We start from the raw sequence: 23536 nt of genomic DNA, 5'->3' as shown, positions 1-23536 counted from the left end.
GTAATAATACAGATCTGTTGGCCAAGGTTATTGAAAGGATTACTAAGATCATGTATATGGCTTGGATCGTTTAGAAGTTCCCCTTAAATATTAGACAGGCACCATCTCTGTTACCTTTTTGGTGCCTACTGAAGACCTTCCTCTTTCAACATGCCTTTTAAGTAGAGACCTTATCCCAATCTGCATCTGTCCTGGAATTGCTTTTTAAGATTTTTTAAAGATGTTTTTAAAGATGTTTTGTTTTAATATGTTTTTAAAGATGTTTATCTATTTTAAAAGTCTGTTTTTATGGTGTTTTAGAATGTTTTTACTGCTTTTGTTTGCCGCCCTGGGCTCCTACTGGGAAGAAGGGTGGGATATACATTAAATAAATAAATAAAGTTGTTGTTGTTATTTAGATTATCCTTGCTCTGGCATGCTGGGTATGGTGTCTGGGCTCATCACTGACTCTCAGATTACTGCATCAAATGAATTTGAGCGAAACTGGATCCCAGAAAATGTCCGTCTTATAACGAGCCGTGTAGGGTGGGCACTGCCACCACCCACCACTCACACATACTCAAAAGAGTGGCTCCAGATAGACCTTGGTGAAGAGAAGATAGTGAGAGGCATAATCGTCCAGGGAGGCAAACACAGAGAGAACAAAGTCTTCATGAGAAAGTTCAAGATTGGATACAGCTACAATGGATCAGACTGGAAATGGATTATGGATGCCAGCAAGAGGAAGGCCAAGGTAAGATTGTAATGAACACTGGTGAAGAAGAGCTGTGTGTAACCATGAGGCAGAGCGTGTTCTTTGAATGCTGAAGGTCCCAGGTTCAAACCCTGTCATTAAAAACTATTGGGTAGCAAATAGGTATAGACAGACCAATCTAAGGCTACAGTCATAATCCCACATCCCTGGAATAAGTCCATTGAATTCAATAGGACTTACTTCTGAGTAGGAATGGAGAAGAAAGTCAATTCAGTTTACATTTAAAGGCAAATCTACCTAATTCTCACTTCCCAAAACAATACACGAACTGAAACACAGCCATTCCTAGAAATTCACATTTATCCGAATTTTGCATTGCAGTTCTCCAGCCAAATAATGTGTACAAAAACTTGGGCAAAGTGTGCATAAAACTGCCTATATTAGTGATAATAACATAAAGTGCATTATATTAAGGGAAATTGCCTTGCAGAAATTTGTATACTGGGCAAAATTGCATGGAAAAATACATTAGATTAAGGTCTAGAACAAGCTACACCTGCTGAAATGTTCTCATCTATACAACTATTTAAGGTGCAGGAGCTCTATCATCTTTTGCAGCTGACCATCCTATCTGTAAGGGTGGGAGAGAAACTGACTGGCGTAAGGTCACCTAGTGAGCTTCATGGCTAACTGTGGATTTGAACCCTGGTCTCTTAGGTCCCAGTCCCAACACCCTAACCATTAGACCACACTGGCTGTTCTAAAACAGATGCATCTACTTTCTTTCCTATTTCTCCTGGAAATGAATGCAACAATGAGATCTAACCACTTATTTTTGTTTTTAAAAATACATGTTGTTTTGACATATTCATGTAGACCCTAGGGAGAAAATAGAGTACCATATGCTTTTGATGTGGCATTCCTTATGCTGCTTGACCTTCTGGTTCTAAATTCAAAGCAGTTGCCATCACTGTCAAAACTGGCAGCCTTTGACAAAAAATGAATGCTGGCAAACACATTAAGTCCACTCAGAGTTTTCATTTCTAACAAAAAAAATAAGCTTCAGAGATTAGCACTTTTTTAAAAAAAATTGATGTTGTATAACATGCCTAATCCTACTAAAGTATTCAACACATTTAATAATGTTTCTTTCGTGATGAAAAAATGTATTATAAAGGAATTTGATAAATTCCTAGGATTTAGGAGACTGGTGGATTTTAAAACAGGACCAAAGTATTTTTAAAATGTTAATCAAGCTTGGCTGTATACAACAGTAACTTTGTTGATTAAAAGCAATAAATTAAAAGCAGTTCTGTTTCTTGAAATGAAATATAGTTTAATCACTGTCTTGTTGGAAGGAAGCACTGTATGTTAGAGCCCATCCTCCATTTGCAGCACCAAGCAGCTGCCCTGCACAATTTATTTAATACATTTTACCCCACTTTTCTATACAAGATATTTGAGTGATGCAAGATAATAATGCAATATAAAAACAACCAATAAAATAAACAGCATAATGTAACATGCATAAAATCAACAAAAAGCACATTCAACATACAGTTGAAGTACATGAATCCCACCACAGAGTCATCGGAACTGTAGTTTGTTAAGAGTGGTGGGAACTATAACTGTGAGGGGGAAACTATACTTCCCAGGATTCTTTGGGGGAAGTAATGCACTTTAAATGTGAGTTGGATGTGCTTTAAATGTATTATGTGGGTCTGCATTACTTCATAAACTTCGCCTGCATATAAATCATTTTAATTACATTTTAAAATGGAAATAAGCTACAAAGTTTACTGGATGACCATGGGCTGCTCACCATCTCTCAGCCTGATCTGCCTCTCAGGGTGAAAACAACAGAGGAGGACCATGACCACCCCAAGGAAGGGCACACTTAAAATGTAGAGGAAATAGTAATTTGTAAATAGTAATTTACAACCATAGTGTGAAATCAGATACATATCAAGATATAGTATGAAGAAATATTTATATAAGCATGAATGGCAAAGATTATTATTAATTACACAACCTGTAAAGATATTTATAGTACAATCCTATGCATGTTTACTCAGAAGGAAGTCCCAATGTATTTAATGGGACTTACTCAAACAGGGAAGCATGCACAGGACTGCAGTTCAGTGATAAGGAACTTCACTCACCCAATCCAAAATTCAGAATCATGCCACTTTAAGCTATTTTGCAACTTATACTTCTTTTATGGTAATTGGATTTTAAATGGCTTTATTTCTTGTTGTGGGCTGCCTTGGTTTCCAACCCTACCTCACAGGGTTGTTGGAAATATTCCATATACACACACTGGAGATGTAAAAATCCATACATCTCATATAACAATTTATTGTCAAAACCAGTTAGCCATTGCAGAACATTTTTTAAAGTATTAGTTGCCTGCCAAATTGAAGCAGTGACACCTAACTAAGCCCTGCCTAACTGCTGTAAAAAAAGAAGGATCAGACAGGGAAAGAAAGATTTACAACACAATCCTTTTCTATGTTCACTCAAAAGTTCTATTGATTTTCAGCACAATCCTAACCATGTCTATTCAAAAGTAAGTCCAACTGAATTCAATGGGGTTAACTTCCCGGTATGTGGAATTAGTATTGCAGCTTTACTCCCAGAAAAGCTTCATATTGCAAAGGTTTTCAAAACAGGATATGAATAAGACAAATAAACTGCCCTCTTCAACAGTCCACTAAAATTTAAACTCGCTTGACTCCTTAATTAGAAAAGTATACTGCAGCATATACACTTTTTAAAACTTCTGTTCAAAAATTATTTGAAAAATAAATGTATAATATGTCTTTTGCATCTTTTACAAAAACCTGCACATACACTTTTATTATAATTATAACTAAAATTGTTTACTGTGTATGCCCATCAAGATCCTGCTGTGATCTTCTGTTGTAATGCAATACTATGCATGTTTACTCAGAAGCAAGTCCCAATTCTGTACAGAGAAAATACTCTTTATACCACTGAAAGCTATATATTTACTGAATTCCTGATGTAAGACAAGCAGGAAAAGGAAACTGTTCTCAGAACTTGAAATGGGATTTAGGTATTGCCTGGGGGTCAACAAATCTTGTCAATCATAACCCTGACTTTGCTTATTGGCTAAAAACCTGAAAGGGCAGAACTAACAGAAATTGTGGGGAGGCGGCTGACATTTTGGTTCATATCTTTTAAACCAGACCACCTAGAAATGTACTTTTTTAAATAAATGAAAGCTAAGAGTCCAGAGATTAAGGTGACTCACCTGGAGACCCAGAGAGGACCCCCAAAAACTGGGTTTCCCAGGCAAAAACCAGAGACCTGGCAACCCTATCTGCAACATTGTTTAAAATGTTATCACACCCAACAATTGCTTGGGTTGTTTCTTTGATTGGTGTCAAACTGCTTGGAGGCAAGAACATGTCTAGACAGCAGTTTTCCATTTGTTTAGATAGTAGCACACAATCAGGATGAAGGATCAAACTAATAATTTTGGTACAGGTCACAGCGCCATGCACATCATGCAACCCAAGATTCATTTCTGTGTATTTCTCAGTCCCTTCCTGGCTCCTTCCCCTCACTTGTCATTGGCTTCCCATTCTTTGTCCAGTTCTTTGCCACTATTGGTACTCTATCCTATTTCTGATAATTTGGAATCACCTTCAGAAATCTCCTTAATTCTTTTGGAGTCTCTCAGGAACCCACTTTTTATAGGGGGCCATAGCTCAGTGGTGAGCACATTCTTTGTGTTCAGAAGGTCCCAGGTTCAGCCCAGCAAAAGGGCCTCAAGTACAAGACCTTGGGAGTAGAGGGAGGCTCAGGTACTCCCTGAGAATCAGCAGAGCCACTATCTGTCAAAGTATATCAGTATTCTTCCAACTTGGTCCCTTCCAGATATTTTGGACTATAATTCCCATCATTCCTGACCATTGGTCATGTTGACTGGGGCTGATGGGGGTTGTCTGGAGGGCAGTAGGTTGAGTAGACAGTCCTGGGCTACTTGGACTAATGTAGTCTGAATTGCTGCAAGGCAATGTCATATTCTTTTTTTTCTGTTGAAAATACATTTGTTTCCCTGAAACTACCCAAGAAACCTAGCAGTAGATGAAAGACTCTTTCCTCCCTTCACTCCATTCTGAAAAGATTGGTGCATGTGAATGAACAGTCATAATTAAATCACAGATAGGTCTAGACTACACATATGACACAAGACAATGATTCAGTATAATTATGATGCAAGGGACCATTAAACGTCTATTGAATTCTATGCCTATGTGTCAGTACATTGTTCTGAAACCTTTTATAGAAAAGTTTCCATTATTATATATTGCTGTTTAAACGACAATTAAGGCTGGATTCCATAGTTGGAACTGCCTATGCCTGCCCTGTAAATAACACAACCCCTCATTGAGTAGGGGACTTTTATGATGTTTGAAACAAAATGTGACTATAAAATAAATGCTAATAATTACAAATTAATTAGATATATTTCCACAACCTCCTAATCCTCTTTAATATGTGTTTACTGACTGCTCTCAGTACACTTATCATATATAATGATAGTGAATTCTGTTTACTAATCATATATTACATAAACAGATATGCAAAGTCAATTCTCTGACTGCTGGTCCTTGTGTAGCCAAAATGCCACCATTCACACAAAAAAAGAGAGATTTACCAGAGTGTTTGAGGGAACTGCAAGGTTTGCAGAAGTACAGAAAAGAAGAAATATTGGGGAGGAGGGGAAAACATGGGACAATGAACCCCAAAATGGCCCAATGAAGACCAAGTACTGTCAGTGGTGGCTACTGAATGCCATCTGTTGGGAGGGCAAAACACAGAAAAGTGAAGGCAAGGAATGAAAGCAAGAGCTGTTCTGGAAGAAGACATGACTGATTGGCTGGAATCCCAAACAGGAGTAACATTTTGTTTCCGATCCCCCTTGTTGGTTCTTTTTCTTGTAGTTTCTCCTTATCCTGGATAAAAAAGAAGAACTTGGCTTGGGTGTCCTTTTTTTCTGGATGCCTCTGCTTTATCAGCTTTTGGGTCATCTGAGAGGACTGTTCTATTCTGTTCTGTGTGCTGTTCTCTTCTTAAAAGTATTTAGTATTTGGCAAGTTGTTATCAAAATATAGTGGGGAAGAAGGAAGGCTAAAGGCTGGAAATTCCCTAAAATGGCACCATTATCTTCACTCTGGATTCCAAAGGAGAATGTAATTGCAACCAAGCTAGCTTTCATTCAATGAAATTTAGAACCATACACATATTTATCTGTGTTTCCATGCATCTTTTACTTCTGAGGAACCCAGATAGAAGTGGTCTTTGCAAAACCAGAATTTAGAGTTTGGAGACAGTCGGGCCAATCCACAGAAGACTCTGGACTGGAACTACCTCCAGCTTGGAAGCATTTCTTGGTGGCCTCCATAGAGCTAGCACAATATATACAGTAGAGAGAAGTAATCAAGGTAGAGATATAGCAAGTCTAATAATAGGTCAGAGGAATAACAAGGTTGGCTTCCAAATTATGGCTTTTTCACCAGACCCGTTTAAAAGATTCCACATCTCTCCAAATGACATCACACACAGACCACATTGTGTAAAGTAAGACATTAACATTTTCTTAATTATATTATCCATCATCATGTTCTGCTGTGGGAGACCTCACATTTGAGGCAGGAAAGCCCATAAGCTATTCTTCTCTGTAGCAAAAACAATGATTAGCACTCCATAATATTATGATTAGCCTTTAAGAGTAACTTCACAGTAACATGAATATGCACATCCACAAGATCACTGATTTTTAAATAGCCCATTTTTGAAGTGCTATTGCTCAAATTTGGAAGGGTGGTTTTAAACCAGTTCTGTCCTAGATGAGGTGTTATGGATGCAACAGAAGTGACTGATCCCCAAATAAAATGTCTCTCCCCTTGACTTGATTTCCCATACACCCTGTAAAACATCTAAGTTAGCAAGCATGTCCACAGTTATCCTTTCCTAGGATTAGTTTTATGGAAATCAGTCTCACAAATGCTGCTTCTAAAATTTAATTTCTACCCTTGGAATACAACTATAATTTGTGAGCCTCTGGGCAGGTGGAGAGAAGCAGAGCTGAAATTTCCCTCTTGAAGAAGTGTCTTATCATAGCTACACGAACAGTGACAGAATCTAAGCCAGAGTGAATCCCTTCCTCCCAAGTCACATATGTAAATTTCAGATCCAAGCTTCATTTAAAATATGTCTCATTAAAACACTCAGCTTCTCTGCTGTTCCTGACAGATTGATTTGTGGGAAATGCAATGTGCAAGTACTCAGATATACTTTCACTATCTACTCCCTCCCATTTTCGAATGCAGAGTCAGCCACTTGATAAAATATTTAGGAATTGGGTTACATATCAACTATCTCCAATGCTATAGGCATGAAAAATCTCAGCTGGTTACAAGTGAACTCTCATGATTGTTAAACAACATTCTTGTGTGTGTGTGCTCTGCAGGTTTTTGAAGGCAACACCAACTATGACACTCCTGAGCTCCGCACTTTTGAGCCTATAACAACCAAGTTCATCCGTGTTTACCCTGAGAGAGCCACCCATGGTGGACTGGGACTGAGGATGGAACTATTGGGCTGTGAAATTGAAGGTAATTGCACGGCCTAAATATAATCTGTTGCATTAATTATTTTCTTTTCCCTACATACAATTCTGCTTATGCTATGGCGGAGTGGGAAATATATGGTCTCTTTTCCATTAGCCATTAATGTTATAGTATTGTGCTTTGCAATTGTAGTTGGGGTTTTAAATCCCTATCCTACTCTAGCATCCTTAGAGCCTTTGTCTGATTATATACAGCACTGAAGGCGCTTACAACAGCAAAGCAGGGGGAGAAATATTTATTTATTGCATTCTTTTGGTTTTGGGGAGTAGGTTGCAATTTGTTTGGATGTCAGGTAAGATGGGGAATGGGGTCTTCAATTAATTAACACACAAGTGGGCAACCTGTGCCCCCACCTCATTTTATGTGGTCCTGATGTGTCCTGAAGCTGTCCCATTCTTCCATCCCGTCATAGTCCCATAATTGAAGGCTTCCTAATACCAGCTGGTGGAAACTGCAGGAGTGGAGAGTGCTCTTGTGCTCAGGTGCTGCTTATGGGCTTCCTGCAGGTATCTGGGTGGCCACTATGAGAGCAGGATACTGGACTACCTGGACCACTGGCCTGATCCAGCAGGCTCGTATGTTCTTAGTCCCTTCCTTCCCATTCATTTCCTCCTTTTTCGTGGCTTTTTAAAGTGTTTCCCCCCTCTGTGTGTATCTTCAGAACAATTGGAACAGCATGTTTTTATATATATATTTAAAAATTATTATTATCATTACTGCATTTTTTCTGGTTGTGTGCCTAGGGGTAAAGAAGTCCCAATAGCAGCAGCAGCAGTTGTCTGAAAACAAATTGGCAGGATTCTATCATGTGTGAACATGCAGCACACTAGTCAGAAGAAATCTTTTGCAGCCTTTCCAGAGCAATAGCTGTATTAGTCTGTCATACTAGATAAAAACTCCTCTCTACACTTATTTAAGAGCAGCCCATTCGAATCCGTTAGTTCTGAGTAGACCTGTATAGTGTTCATAATCCTAATCTGAGGTAGCCACGGGGAAAATTGAAACAGAGCGGTCTTTATTCCAGAATAGTTAATCCTTTGCCCATCATGAGCTCTTACCCTGACTACCAACATGTCAGCTCCCAACAGATTACCCCCAAGGGAATGAATTAATGGATCCATTTTAGACATGACACACAGTCCATAAAACTCAAGCATACCCTCAATAACTTTATCTCGTTCAAGGCTTCTGGTTTTATTTGATGACTGTATTAATCTGTTTTATTATATGGATAGATAATCTATATAATGTATATACCCAGTCGATCACTACGCTCTGCAGGTGAGGTCGTCCTGCAGATACCATCTTATCAGGAGGTCCAGTCCTCACATCATAGGAAGCAGACCTTTAGTGTAGTTGCACCTACCCTTTGGAATTCTCTCCCCTTAAACATTAGACAGGCATCATCTCTGTTATCTTTTCGGTGCCTACTGAAGACCTTCCTCTTTCAACAAGCCTTTTAAGTAGAGACCTTATCCTAGTTTGTGTCTGTGTTGGAATTGTTTTTTAAGATGTTTTTAAAGCTTTTTATGATGCTTTAGAGTGTTTTAGTGTTTTTGTTTGCTGCTCTGGGCTCCTACTGGGAGGAAGGGCAGGATATAAATTCAGTCAGTCAGTCAAACAAACAAAATGTGGAGTTTGCTCATGACAAACTGCTTTGGAAACTCAGGGGAGCAAAACTTTAAAATACACTTTAATGTGGCAAGACGACCTGCTGTTCAAAGGAAAGGAGCCTTTGGGGAAGGGATGTAGCTCAGTGGTAGAACATCTGCCTTGCATGCTGAAGATCCTAAGTTCAATCCATGGCATCTCCAGGGAAGGACTGGGAAAGATTTCCTGCTTGAAATCCTGGAGAACCACTGCCAAGTCAGGGTATGTTCCTATGAAAAAAAGGGTGGTTTTTTTTAAAAAAAATCTTTTGCATAAGCCGAACTAGCTGACCTATGACCTTGTATGTTGACCTATATGTATGTATGTATATGTAATCAAAGGAAGAACTAAGAGCAAGCAATTCGTGCACACTATGCAGATGATAGGATGCTACTAGCAGAAACCAGTAATGATTTGAAACTAATGCTGTTGAAAGTTAAAGAGGAAAGCACAAAAGTAGGACCACAGCTGAAGGTCAAGAAGACTAAAGTAATGACAACAGAAGATTTATGTAACTTTAAAGTTGACAACGAAGACATTGAACTTGTTAAGGATTATAATACCTTGGCACAGTAATTAACCAAAATGGAGACAATAGTCAAGAAATCAGAAGAAGGCTAGGGCTGGGGAGGGCAGCTATGAGACAACTAGAAAAGGTTCTCAAATGCAAAGATGTGTCATTGAACACTAAAATCAGGATCATTCAGACCATGGTATTTCTGATCTCTATGTATGGATGAGAAAGTTGAAAAAAGCGGATAAGAGAAAAAACAACTCATTTGAAATGTGGTGTTGGAGGAGAGCTTTGTGCATACCATGGACTGCAAAAAAAGAAAAATAATTGGGTGTTAGAACAAATTAAACCAGAACTGTCACTAGAAGCTGAAATGATGAAACTGAGGTTATTATACTTTGGACACATAATGAGAACACATGATTCACTAGAAAAGACAATAATGCTGGGAAAAACAGAAGGGAGTAGAAAAAGAGGAAGGCCAAACAAGAGATGGATTGATTCCATAAAGGAAGCCACAGACCAGAACTTACAAGATCTGAACAGGGTGATTTGCAACCGATGCTATTGGAGGTTTCTGATTCATAGGGTTGCCGTAAGTCGTAATCGACTTGAAGGCACATAGCAACAACCTATAGTAAACCTGATCCAAAAGCTCCCTGTGCACATGGGCCTTCTGCTGTGCACATGGAACTCCATCTCCATTTCAGAGCTTCACTTATGTAGTGGGGGTACATAAAATACCATCCATGGAAGGGAATGGGAAATCCCTTTCACACTGAGAACTTTGAAGGTGCAACAGGTTGTCCACCTACCCACCCCTACAGATTTAGATCAGACACAGTGAATTCAGATTCCATCCAGGTAGTCTCCAGTTGTTGCAGCTGGGATCAGTTCTTTCCAAATATGCATCTTAAAATCCTATTCCTGACCTGACAGTATTCTTGGATTGTAGCTTGGAAGTATATCATCTCTTTGCCGCCCAGCGGAGCTCTTTCGAGTTGTCCGGGGGCTTCTCCATTCAAACCCTCTGGACACGGTAGAATCATCGGAAGCCCGCTGTAATCAGTTTGCCGATCACTTCCAGAATAAGATCTCATGTATCCGCCAGGACCTAGACTCTCAAGTTATAGCAGTAGATCCTAGTGAGATGTCCGGAGCACAGTCTTGTCCTGTTTTGTTGGATGAGCTTCAGTTGGTTCAACTCGAGGACGTGGACAACGTGCTTGGATAGGTACGTGCAACCACTTCGGTACTGGATCCTTGCCCCTCCTGGCTGATAAAAACTAGCAGGAATGGAACAGGTAGCTGGGCCAAGGAAGTGATAAATGCCTCTTTACGAGAGGGAGTGGTCCCGGGCTGTCTGAAAGAGGCAGTGGTGAGACCGCTCCTGAAAAAGCCTTCCTTGGACCCAGACAATTTTAACAGCTACAGGCCAGTGGCGAATGTTCCATTCCTGGGCAAGGTCTTGGAACGGGTGGTTGCTGGCCAGCTCCAGGCGCTATTGGATGAAACTGATTATCTAGATCCATTTCAATCGGGTTTTAGGCCCGGTTTTGGCACCGAGACAGCCTTGGTCGCCCTGTACGATGACCTATGTCGGGAAAGAGACAGAGGGAGTGTAACTCTGTTGATTCTCCTTGATCTCTCAGCCTCTTTTGATACCATCGACCATGGTATCCTTCTGGAGAGGCTCGCGGAGTTGGGAGTTGGAGGTACTGCTTGGCAGTGGTTCCGCTCCTACTTGGCGGGTCGTCTCCAGAAGGTAGTGCTTGGGGAACATTGCTCGACACCGCGGGCTCTCCAATATGGGGTTTTGTCCCCCCTGCTTTTTAATATCTACATGAAGCCGTTGGGAGAGGTCATCAGGAGTTTTGGAGTGCGTTGTCATCAGTATGCTGATGACATGGCAGCTCTACTTCTCCTTTTCATCTTCTTCAGGTGAGGCTGTCGATTTGCTGAACCGTTGCCTGGCCGCGACAATGGACTGGATGAGAGTTAACAAACTGAAGCTCAATCCAGACAAGACTGAGATGCTGTTGGTGGACGGGTTCTCTGATCGGATGGTGGATATATACCCTGTCCTGGACGGGGTTACACTCCCCCTAAAGGACCGGGTTCATAGTCTGGGAGTCTTTTTAGACTCTTCCCTCTCACTTGAGGCTCAAGTAGCCTCAGTGGTTAGGAATGCGTTTTACCAACTTCGGTTGGTAGCCCAGCTACGTCCCTATTTGAGTAAAGAGGACCTTACATCAGTGGTACATGCTCTGGTAACCTCACGTTTTGGTTTACTGTAATGCGCTTTACGTAGGGCTACCTTTGAAGACAGTTCGGAAGCTACAACTAGTGCAAAATGCGGCGGCCAGATTGCTGACAAGGACCAAGCGGTCCGAGCATATAACACCTGTTCTGGCCAGCTTGCACTGGTTGCCAATATGTTTCCGGGCTAGATTCAAAGTGTTGGTATTAACCTATAAAGCCTTATATGGTGCGGGACCACGATACCTTGCGGAACGCCTCTTCCGATATGAACCGGCCCGTGCACTACGTTCTGCTACGAAGGCCCTCCTCCGGGTTCCAACTCACAGGGAGGCCCGGAGGGTGATGACAAGATCTAGGGCCTTCCCAGTGGTGGCCCCCGAACTATGGAACAGTCTCCCCGAGGAAGTACGCCTGGCGCCGACTCTGCTCTCCTTCCGGCGCCAGGTCAAAACCTTCCTATTCTCTGAAGCATTTTAAGTTACACTGATTTACTTTTAAAAATGTTTATTGTATTGGATTGTTGATTGTATTTTAGTATTATTTTGTTATTCATTGTATTTTTATGCTATTTTATGTTCACCGCCCAGAGAGCTATTGCTAGTCGGGCGGTATATAAATTTAATAAATAATAATAATAATATACTACAGAGCATGTTAATGGAAGAGCTAAGGGCAGGAAATGGGAAGATGATAAATAAAAGGAGATGTTTCCTGTGTGAAATGAAAGGTCTTGCTACTGTTAACAACTGGTATTGTTCATCAAAAAATTGTGCATTTTGATTAAAATGCTAACAAGTTTCAGATTATGTTTTAACTGAGCCATGCTGGGATATTTGTTTCAGTACCTACATCTGTCCCAACCACTCCTGACAGCAACCTTATGGATGAGTGTGATGATGATCAAGCAAACTGCCACAGCGGAACAGGTGATGACTTCCAGTTGACAGGTGCAGAACCATCCACATTCCACTGCAACACCATTTTTGTTCAAATCAATTCCCAGTTGCAATGTTTGTTTTGCCTTTATCACTCATAAGGAAGTACAACATATGCATGCATTTTGTTGTTGTTGTTAGGTGAGCATTGCCACAACTTAAGTAAATTCATTTTGATGTATGTGAAAAGTTAGGCTGTCAATCCATTAAGGAGTAGATCAATCATTTTTTCTTTTAATCAGTAAATCAATTAATTGATCCAGTTCAAATCTGATTTCAAAGACATAAATCTTTATGCCCTTTTGAGATATTGAAGGAAGTATCTCATAACTTCACAGTTCATGGAACAAAAGCTAAAACTCATTGCTGGTTTGTATGCAACCTTGAGTACAGCAGTGTAGAAAGGTGGCAGGCAAATTAAAAATTAAATGAAAAAAGGATTTAAAAACCTGAAGTTTGCCTTTAACTCTCAGCTCATCAGTTAAAATTGACCTCCATGGATTAATCAACTAAACCTTTGGTTGATTGATCTACAAGTTAACCAGTTACAGTTTGCAAGCCTAGTGAAAATCTAGGATCTCGTTTGTTTTTTGATTGTTTGTTTGTTTAAAGCATGATTTATGGATCAGCCAACACTCAGAGGTTTTCCCCAAAACAATCTTTTAACACATGATCTTGTTTGTTTTTTATTGTTTATCTGTTTGTTTGTTTAAAGTGTGATTTATGGATCAACCAACCAGGGGTGTAGTCGTCCAGGGGCTGAGGGGGCATCTTGGGCACCTTATATTTTTGGGAGCAGTGTCCCAGCAGGGTCCCTGTGTCTCTGGCATCCTATGAGCCAATCAGCATGAAAGGGGAGTGTGTTCATCACTGATAATGATATTCTGACATGCTTCCTTGTTTTTTTTCTTTCTTTCTTTCTTTCTTTCTTTCTTTCTTTCTTTCTTTCTTTCTTTCTTTCTTTCTTTCTTTCTTTCTTTGTTTATATCCCACCCTTCCTCCCAGTAGGAGCCCAGATTTTCCTGCAGATTGGAGCCAATCAGAATGAAAGTAAGTGAGTCAGCCACTGAGAAGACTCTTCTCAGTAGCTGACACTCTCCCCTTTCATGCTTATTGGCTCCTAGAGATGTCTGTCGTTGTGGGAGAAGGAATTAACAAGGATCTCATTCCCAACCCAGCAGCAAAAAAAGGGGGGGGAGAGGGTGTGGCTGTGACTATCATGAAGGGACCCTGCACTTCTGAATATTCCACTAGACTACTGCCGCCAACACTCACAAGTTTTCCCCTCAAAACAATATTTTAACAGATGTATGCTAATCAGTTCTCATTCACAACTGGTTGGAAAACCGTACTCAAAGAGTGGTCGTTGGTGGCTCTGCTTCGGACTGGAAGGAGGTCTGGAGTGGAGTGCCACAGGGTTCTGTCCTGGGGCCGATACTCTTCAACATTTTTATCAATGACTTAGATGATGGGGTGGAGGGAAGCCTTATGAAGTTTGCGGATGATACGAAACTGGGAGGGATAGCTAACACAATGGAAGACAGGAATAAAATCCAAAGGGACCTGGATAGACTAGAAAATTGGGCTGAAATTAATAAAATGACATTCAATAAAGACAAATGCAGGATTCTGCATTTAGGCCACAAAAACAAAATGCATGGGTACAGGATGGGAAATACCCGGCTTAGCAGTAGTGCGTGTGAGAAGGACCTTGGAATTGTAGTGGATTGCAAGTCGAACATGACCCAGCAGTGTGATGCTGCAGCAAAAAAGGCAAACGCAGTTTTGGGCTGCATAAACAGAGCTATAGTTTCCAGGTCGAGGGAAGTAATAGTCCCACTATATTCTGCATTGGTCAGGCCTCATCTGGTATACTGCGTTCAGTTCTGGGTGCCTCATTTTAAGAAAGATATAGACAAGTTAGAGCGGGTTCAGAAGAGGGCGACAAGGATGATAGCCGGTATGGAGAACAAGTCTTATGAGGAAAGGTTGAAGGAACTTGGCATGTTCAGTCTGGTGAAGAGAAGGCTGAGGGGTGATATGATTGCACTCTTTAAGTACCTGAAGGGCTGTCACATAGAGGAGGGTACAGATTTGTTCTCTGCTGCCCCAGAGGGTAGGACTAGGTCTAATGGTTTTAAGTTGCAGGAGCGTAGATTCAGATTGGATATTAGAAGGAACTTCTTGACAGTAAGGGCGGTTCGGCAATGGAACCGACTGCCTAGGGAGGTGATGGGATCCCCTTCACTGGATGTCTTCAAGCAGAGGCTGGACAGCTATCTGCGGGAGATGCACTAGCTGTGGATTTCCTGCTGTGAGCAGGGGGTTGGACTCGATGGCCTACAAGGCCCCTTCCAACTCTATGATTCTATGATTCTAACCGTCCTGTGCTAAAGAGGGACTGGTCTGATAAGCATAATCTTGGTGCTAAGGAGCCTCTTTGCTGAGATCCAGTTTCATTACAACCTGGGGAGATTTATTTCAATTTTCATTTAGCAATGAGGTCGTTAGGACTGGGGGCCGGCGAAGTTCGCCTCTATTTCATTACCTTGTACCATTTTACCTAAACTGAAACTCAGCCGTGGTCTATGCTTCCTACTTCTTTAGAGACACACCTAAGTTTGTATATTACTGTTAAGCACTAGCAAGAATGAGAAGCTGTAGAAAGCAGAAGTCTCCTGTGGCTCCACTTTTATGAAGACCAGAGTGTATCTGTTTCTTTTATATGCCATAATTAGGTTGGCTTCTGTAGTTGTTTGGAACTCTCTTATCCCATAAGGCTATATGTCTGATCTGCTAGATAGGGCCTCTGTGTGTTAGCCAGAGCTAGATACCTACAAATAAGTGGCCTCATTTTCATCCTCCTACAAGTTACTGCATGATCACTCCCTTATGAGCTGGAGGGCTAAACATTTATTGTTTCCTACATAGCTGTGCAGCTTTCATAGCTACACTTCCAAGACAGTTAAAATCTGGCAACCCATACTCAAAAGGACGTTAGATAACCATAGCCTGGTAGCAGAGAGTTGTTCAGGGCCTTGGGGTGGGTTTTAGTTTTCCCTTTAGTAAGCGATTAAATGGGGAGGGATGAAACCATCTTAAGCTAATGATAAAAACTACAAAAGCAAATACACTCATTATTTAAGTTTTTGACTCTTTCTGAATCTCATGTTTTTCCCCAAAATAAATGCTAAAAAGAGTGCAATATGTCTATAATTTAAAAAAAAATGAAAATACCACACAGTTGTAGCGCCTACCTTTCACATTACAATTTTGCAGGCTGCCTTTCCCTATGTGACCAGTAACCCAAATGTAACAAAATACTTTTCAAAAAAAGCTGCACAAATGGTTATAAGTTTAGCAAGCTCTCAAAATTGGAAGGCTGTTTTTTTTTACTACAGATGCCCACACATAGCTTCAGCGCTGTGTGATGGAAATTATGATATCTTCTTTGAAAAATATTCAGTAGGAAATTCTTCGTTGCATGTTTTAAGATAGAGTGGCGTACATACCCCACCCCACTCATACAACTTTCAGATCACAAAACCAAATCCAGATTTGCCCAGCCCATTAAGACAAAAGCAATGGGTGACAGAAAAGTGTTAACAAGCTGGTTTCCAAACTTCCCATTGATTTTGCCTTCCTGTTATTCCACTTCATGATGCTGCATTCTCTCTGGTTGCAGGCCACTGAGAATCATGGGGTGGGGGTAAGACACTAGGCTAATTCTCTCTCTCTCTCTCTCTCTCTCCTCTCCCCCTCTCTCCCTTTTCTTCCCAACTATTTCCATTTCTTAGTTGGTAATTTTCTCTCAAACAGGAATATAAGTACTCCTCACCAGACTGTTCTGGCTCTCAGGGTCGAACTGGACATATTTGCTAAACACATACTCACTGGTTTGGCTTTTATCCCTAAAGTGTGCAGTGGACAAGAGTGCCCCCACCTCACCTCCTTACATTCTGCTGCTTATCTCCCCACCACCACGTCACCCAGTGAGGCAGCTGAGCAACAGAAACTGGGCCAGTGTCAGGGGTCTGCACGGTTGGGCACCTGGGGCTCAGAGGGACTCATTGTTGACCCTGCTGTTGATCCTGTTGACCTGCCATCAGTGCTTTGGCACTCCGCTGCCATCGGTGCCGCTGTACAGCATTGCTGCTGCTTATTGTCACTGCCAGTCACTCACCTCCCCCTCTCCTGCTCCTCCTTTTGGGGAATTTAACATGGCAGCTGCCCACCGGCCCGTGAAATGGATCCAAGCACTGGCTCTGCTCCCATAATAAGGTGTCACCCACAGGGAAATGTCAGCAAGCAGCAGGGGGTGAGGTGTGTGAGATTGGCTGTGGTAGCAAGCAGTCGCATGCTGTACCACACAGGAACTCTATTGGTGGCAGGGAAAGCAGCAGCTCCTGGCAGGGGCCGAGGTTGGTGCCTGGCAGGAGCCCAGCAACAGCACTACACCAAAGACTTGTGCTGGCCCTGAAAAGTATACAGGGAGATAAGGCTGCATAGTTCATATTGGTGATGAAAGTAGACCCACACCCGCTTTATAGCCAAACTATAGCGAACATGCACACATCTAGTTTGCCCTCAGGCAAAGAGACTCCACTCTGTCCTTACTGATAAGAGAAGCACGCCTCCCTTATGACCTGTATCCTTCAGTGATACTTCACTCTCACAGCCAATACCTTCTAGCAGCCTGGTAGAACCCAGCTGCAATATGTATTTTTCCACAGAAAAGGGAGATGAGCTTGCATGTGCTTGTGACTAAGGATGGGGGAAAGGATGGGGGAGAGATTCAGTTCAGTTCACATTTAAAAGCAAACTTCCCTTATTCTCCCATTCCAAAACTGAAACACAGCCATCCTTCGAAATTCACACTTCTCTGAATTTTGCATTGCAGTTCTCCAGCCAAATAATATTATTTACAAAAATGCATATACTAGGGGAGGGTGAATGCATAAAATGCATATATTGTGAATGCATACATTCAAAAATGCATCGTATTTTTAAAAATTACTTTGCAAAATGTATATATTAGGTAAAACTGCATGCAAGATGTGTATAGTAGGAGAAATTCACACTAAAATGCTGATGAATTTGCATGAGTTGTGTTTTTTTTTTTAAATCACTAACTAATGTGGAGAACTGAACTTAAGACTGGAAAAATAAGAAACTTGGAAAAACCATAACTGATAGGTTCTCCCATCCGTACTTGTGGCTAAATTTTATGTTGCTCATGTGAGTGGACTGCTTGCTGGAGCAACTTTATCACCTCCAGTGTGTCATTGGGTGGGAATGTCTAAAGCTAGTCTGCAGTTGGGATGCACTGTTGCTCCTAATGCATCTCCCAGGCTGCGTGCTGCATCTAATTAGAGAATTATGTGACCTTTCTTGTTCTGTAGTCGTCAGACGTAATGGCATATAGAAGTGAAAGAGAGACCAAAACCCAGGGATCTTAGTTCAGTACTTTGTACTAATGGACTATTATATTTTTAAACCAGGGCAATGAAGTCCATATTATTGTTGTTGTTGTTGTTGTTGAAACTGTAGCAGTTAGAAATCTACAAGGATAATTAAATTAATTGTTGCACACACACACACAAACATACATGCAATATGAGTAAGCGAACTTCTGTGATGAAATACAGGCATAACCTTTAAAAAATACCACTGCAAGGCAGTTCAGTGACTTTGTACATTTTGCTATCAGCAAAGGAATTGGGGTTGACAAAAAGTGTTTACTTGGCTATTTTATTTCTTTAATTTGAAGAGTTTGGGTGTTATGCTCTTATGGTTCTATTAACTGCACACAACCCAGAAAGCTTCATTGTCCAAATGCATCAAAATGAACTTGCCTAAGCTGTATAACTGCAACTGCACTTGAAGCTAATTGCTTTTTTACCAACCCAGTGAAGTTTTTCAGTTAATAAAGACAAACATTTGTAATGCATGCATATTTTGCCCTATATATATATCTTGCATGTCTCACTTGCACCTTCATCACATACTCTGTATTACTGTCTCCTAGGCCTGAAAGAATTATAGCTTCATTAAATCTCCTCACAATTATACTCCCTGTAACGCTTTACATGCTACTCTGGAGCAATAGGAGGATGGCTTGGTTAATGCTAATCAGCAGCTTATTACTTGATACATTTGGACCTCTTTTTTTTTAAAGGCTTTATCTATATATTTTTAGAAGAACAAAAGAGAAATTTATTATAGGATAAAATTAATCATGAACTTCACTTGAATTGTTCATTATATGAATGTGTACTGGTGACAAAATACTGGCAAATTATCTAACCATTCCTTGAACATTTATTTTGGAAAGAAACAAGGTAGAGATTGTTCTAAGTTGATAATGCCTATTCTAAATTTGGAACCATTGGCTAAAATCCAAAAGACTAGAACTGTGCAAATATCAATTCTATGTGAAATTTTCACCTTGCAAGGTCATGAGTGACACCCGCCCGCTATTTGTCTTCTGCTGTGATCTATTGCAAAGGACAGAGTGGGCCTGTCACCTGCCTAAGACTTTTTATGCACCCCAATCACATCCATGGAATTGATTGAAGGCATTGGCTATTAGGGCTTATCCACTCAGGAGTTTAATGTGCATTTGGAGTTGCTTGTGTCTTTATTTTTTTGGTGTCATCTACATGATGTCCTCCTCATCCAATTGGTAGCTCACACGGGATTTTCCCGATTCAGGGAATTAAATTTGGATTTTTCCGATTCAGGGAATATGCAATAAGGGAAGTAAATCCAGTCTATTTCACACATTAACTCACTGTGGACACAGTGAAGTGCATTCTGCAGCTGAGGTTTCTTTAAGTGTGCAGTGATATTTTGCTCTGGGCCATCTAATTTTTAAAAAGTTTTTTAAAACACTTCTTTTTCACAGAGTTGTTCTAGCACAAAAATAAAAATTGCCCTTGCAGGTAGAGGAGGCAGGAAAGGAAAACAGAAAAGAAGAATGTTTCCTGAGGCAAAGCAACACTCCCTTTTCTTTCTCTTCCAGAAATGGAAGTGGCACCCTTTAGTGTGAGCAACATGCTTGTTTCATCCAATTTATTTCACCCCAAAGCCCCCAACTGCCTGGTCATTTTTTACTCTTGTGAATCATTCTTCATTGGGCTAGGCATGACACACATACTTTTCTCATTTGTAAATCTGCTCTTTTGCACAAATCTGGTGGATTAAAAAAAACTTACACAAAACATGATTGAAACATTGGCCTTGTTGGAAGTTAGTTGTCACACAATTTTTTTAAGTGCACACATATACAGGTAAACAAATACCTGTGGGCATGCCCACCTCAGGTTTCAGAACTCTTGGAGGGTGAGTAAGTACTGATAGAAGGGAAGGAACATGAATGAATACATTCCATCAAGCCCTACCCACTAGTGTGAACAGGAAACATCAACATAGATTTCAGAAGCATAAAATTGAAAGCATGTGTGGACAAATGCACACATAGAAAAATTGACCCACATGCGCATTAACACCCCAGTGTGGACACAGCCTTAGGCCAACAATTCCCAAACTTTTTCCTCAACAGACCACTTGAAAATTGCTGAATTGCCTTTCTGGCTGCTGTAGCAATTGTAATGTGCTGTGCTAGATGCTGTATCCTTTTTAATTGCAATTTATTGCTTTTTTACTTCTTACATTGTATTTTATTGCATTACAATTTGAATTCCATAGCTACAATATAAAATACAATAATAAAGTACAATATAAGAAACAAAAGAAGCAAAAAATATAATTAAAATCAATATGAATATTTAGTGTGCTACACTCACTGTTCACAGCTGCTGCTCCCACTGTTCTTCACAGACATGCCATTGACCACAGTTTGGGGACCCTGCCTTAATCCCTTCTTTTACACATATGTCAAATAAGAGCCAAACCAAATTTACACAGCCATTCAAAGTGTTGTTTTTATTGTGAGCATTTCCTCCAACATGACACCAAAAGCAGCCAGTTTATTTCAGGGGGAAATTTTCTTTTTCCAGGTTGAGAAGGAACTTGGGTTATTATTAATTTTTAAGGGACATTCACAGAAGAAGTTAACACCAGGCCTCCATTCTGAACCCATCAGTCTTGCTACGTGACCTCATTTGCATCTTCTGTCAAAGGAAAGATCATTTATTGGATTAATTTGTTAAATATTAGATTAATGTGTTAAACTAACAAGGAAGAAAATTATCGCTCATGACAAAATAAACCAAATCTTATACTTCAGTTGGGGTTAATTCATACATGAATGCTCACATTGCTACATGCACAAGCAAGGAACTTTTCTAATGATTTATGCATCTACCTTTTCTGTTATACATGACATATGCAATTCCTTTTTCAGGCAGTACCACAGCCATGATAACAGAAAAGCCAACAGCCATTGACACCACAGTACAACCAGGTATGTGTTTTTTTTTTTTAAATGTTTCTAGAGTACATTTCACAATTGTATCTTGTGCCAAAGACAAATATAATGAATAGCAGGACTTTCTGGCTTTCCATTCCTGCAAACTCTCTGAAGTATAAAATAGCATCTGGTCTCCAAGCTCAATACAGTAAATATTTTACTCCTTTCATCCACATGTATATGCAGCACAGAACTAGCTTCCCGTCTGTACCGGTGCATGCCAAATGGTGACAATACTACCCAAAAATTCACAGGCTCAATCACACACTACACTTTCAGGGGGGGGAATGGTTAAATAAATAAATCGTATCTCATCCATGATACAAACTAAAGAGAAAAAAGGCCATAAAGAGCACTACTACATCCTATTTATATCCTCCACCATTCTGCAAAACCCAACCAAAAAAGCAGTATGTGCCCATTTTTTCCACCACAGAGTTGGCAGTTTTACAATATTCTTTTCTAGCAAGAATTCTTGAAAAGAGTTATGCAAACTGCTACCATAAACTTGGGCAGAGAGAAAAGAAGCTGTTAGTGGCAGCTGGTCCTTCCCCCCCTTCAATCAATACAATAGCTAATAGCTTTTCTAAAAGCTCTTAATTTGCAGTTACATGGGGCTTCATAGTATGCGTTCTGGCCATTTTTAATATCCTGCATAGTTAGAAAGAAAGAAATCAGCAATGTTTTTTGTTAATAATTGCAAAGAGGGGGAAAGGTCAGTCCTCAGTTACTCCCATTTCCTTTATTAAACCACAATCAGGCACAGTCTCCAAAGTAATTTTTTAACAGGGTGTGTACGCGTATATCAGTATTTCCTCTACAACATGACACTAGAGGCTTTGCTACAAGCAAAAAATAAATGTACTAACAATGATCATGCTTCCTTAAAGACAACTGTGTTCCAAGCCCGATTAACCAAGAGAAGGTAGTTAATTGCAAAGTTGTGTCTCTTAACCTCTGAATTTCCATGTCGTAAAGGTGAACACTTTCCCCTGCCTCTGTTTTCTTTCTCCAAATTTGTTCAGTCAGCATAGACTATTGTGATCAACATCCTGCCCTCTTATTTCTTGAAACAAACACATTTATAACTCTGCTTGTGCAGTCACTGTATGGATGGATCAGACTAATGGTGGTTATGTTACTTCACATTAATCCTGCCATTGCAGATACTATATTGTTTGACTGCTTTTAAGTACGTATGCATTCTGACATTTATAGCAAGGCCCTGTGTATAACCTTCTGATTTAAACAAACAAATGGCCTTTCTCACATTTCCTAAGATATCCAGTGTCTCGTTTTTCTTTACAAATGATCCCACTACCTCCATCCCTGAGCAATATAAGGATACAAGAATTAAAGTTATAGAGCTAATCCATTATGACTGAATGCATGAAGTGCCAAGTGCCAGCATTTCGGGACGAAGGGAAAATCAAACTGAATGGGCCCAATTTAGTTCCATTTCCATTTGTCTCAAAATGACTACATGTTATAGGTGTTATATCCCATAGTAAGAAAACCTTGTGTGGATCTTGTAGTAATTGCCACTAAGAGGTAATTTTTCCATTAGCTGTACAATATGTAGATGCTTGTACAAGGTGCAGCGGGAATCCATACTGAAAAATGTGAGGGCAAGAAATACTTCATAAAGCACATCATGCAAGCATTAGCTGAATGCCATCCATTACAAGAAGGCGTGTCTATTCAGCATTGTAGGCTAGTCTGGACCTACATTCCATGCAAGTTTTTCCCCCCTAATCATGTAAGAATTGTAAACTCAGCATATGTCAAGTTCAAGCTTTTAGACTTAATCATGCTTGCTTCTGAATGAACAAAGTATATGTCACTGAGAACAGCAGGACGTACCAATTAGTGAAAAAGAAATACATCAAAGTGACTAAAGTCCAGCGTTTGAGAAGTTGGGGCTGAAGGCATACTCTTTCAGGAAGGGAACTAAATTCCTCCAGGTTACTACAAAAACAACATGGAACACAACACTTAAGAAGTGCTTCTGCAGATTACCAGATGAGAAACGTTTTGATGTTTTTGCATCCCAGTTCTACATGTATATTCTCAAAAGCAAGTCCCACTGACTTCACTGGGACTTACTCCCAAGTAAGTGTGTGTAGGAGTGCAGCTGTAAACCGTATAAGGCCACCACTTACATTGTGCCATTTGTGAGCTGTCCACTATACTGTAATGTTCTTCACACTACTGTAAACATTGTAAGAAGGAACACTTGTAGTGGCATAGACAAAATTCCCTAGTCAGGGTGCTGAGCTCCTACCTCTCAGTGGGAAGCAGCTGCTATATGGGATGGTTTAAAGAGGACTCTATGTGAGAGCCATAATATGTAGGCCACCTCTTTGTTAAGAACTTCCAACA

At 40.3% G+C, this 23536-nt stretch overlaps 1 protein-coding gene across 2 annotated transcripts in view; it reads left to right on the top strand.

Annotated features, from left to right (window-relative positions):
- NRP1 (neuropilin 1) overlaps positions 1-23536 on the top strand; it is a 214205-nt gene that overhangs the window by 168946 nt on the left and 21723 nt on the right. The window contains exons 9-12 of one of the 2 annotated variants that reach the window (XM_061587883.1): positions 399-733; positions 7200-7344; positions 12628-12711; positions 21089-21148. In XM_061587883.1, the coding sequence (XP_061443867.1) occupies positions 399-733; positions 7200-7344; positions 12628-12711; positions 21089-21148 (624 nt within the window). Of the gene's footprint in view, positions 1-398; positions 734-7199; positions 7345-12627; positions 12733-21088; positions 21149-23536 lie in introns of both variants that reach the window. The other variant, XM_061587882.1, reaches the window with a different exon arrangement.

This window comes from Rhineura floridana, chromosome 10, assembly GCF_030035675.1.
Source record: "Rhineura floridana isolate rRhiFlo1 chromosome 10, rRhiFlo1.hap2, whole genome shotgun sequence".
Lineage (NCBI taxonomy): Eukaryota > Metazoa > Chordata > Lepidosauria > Squamata > Rhineuridae > Rhineura > Rhineura floridana.
This window is presented reverse-complemented; position numbering and strand designations above follow the sequence as displayed.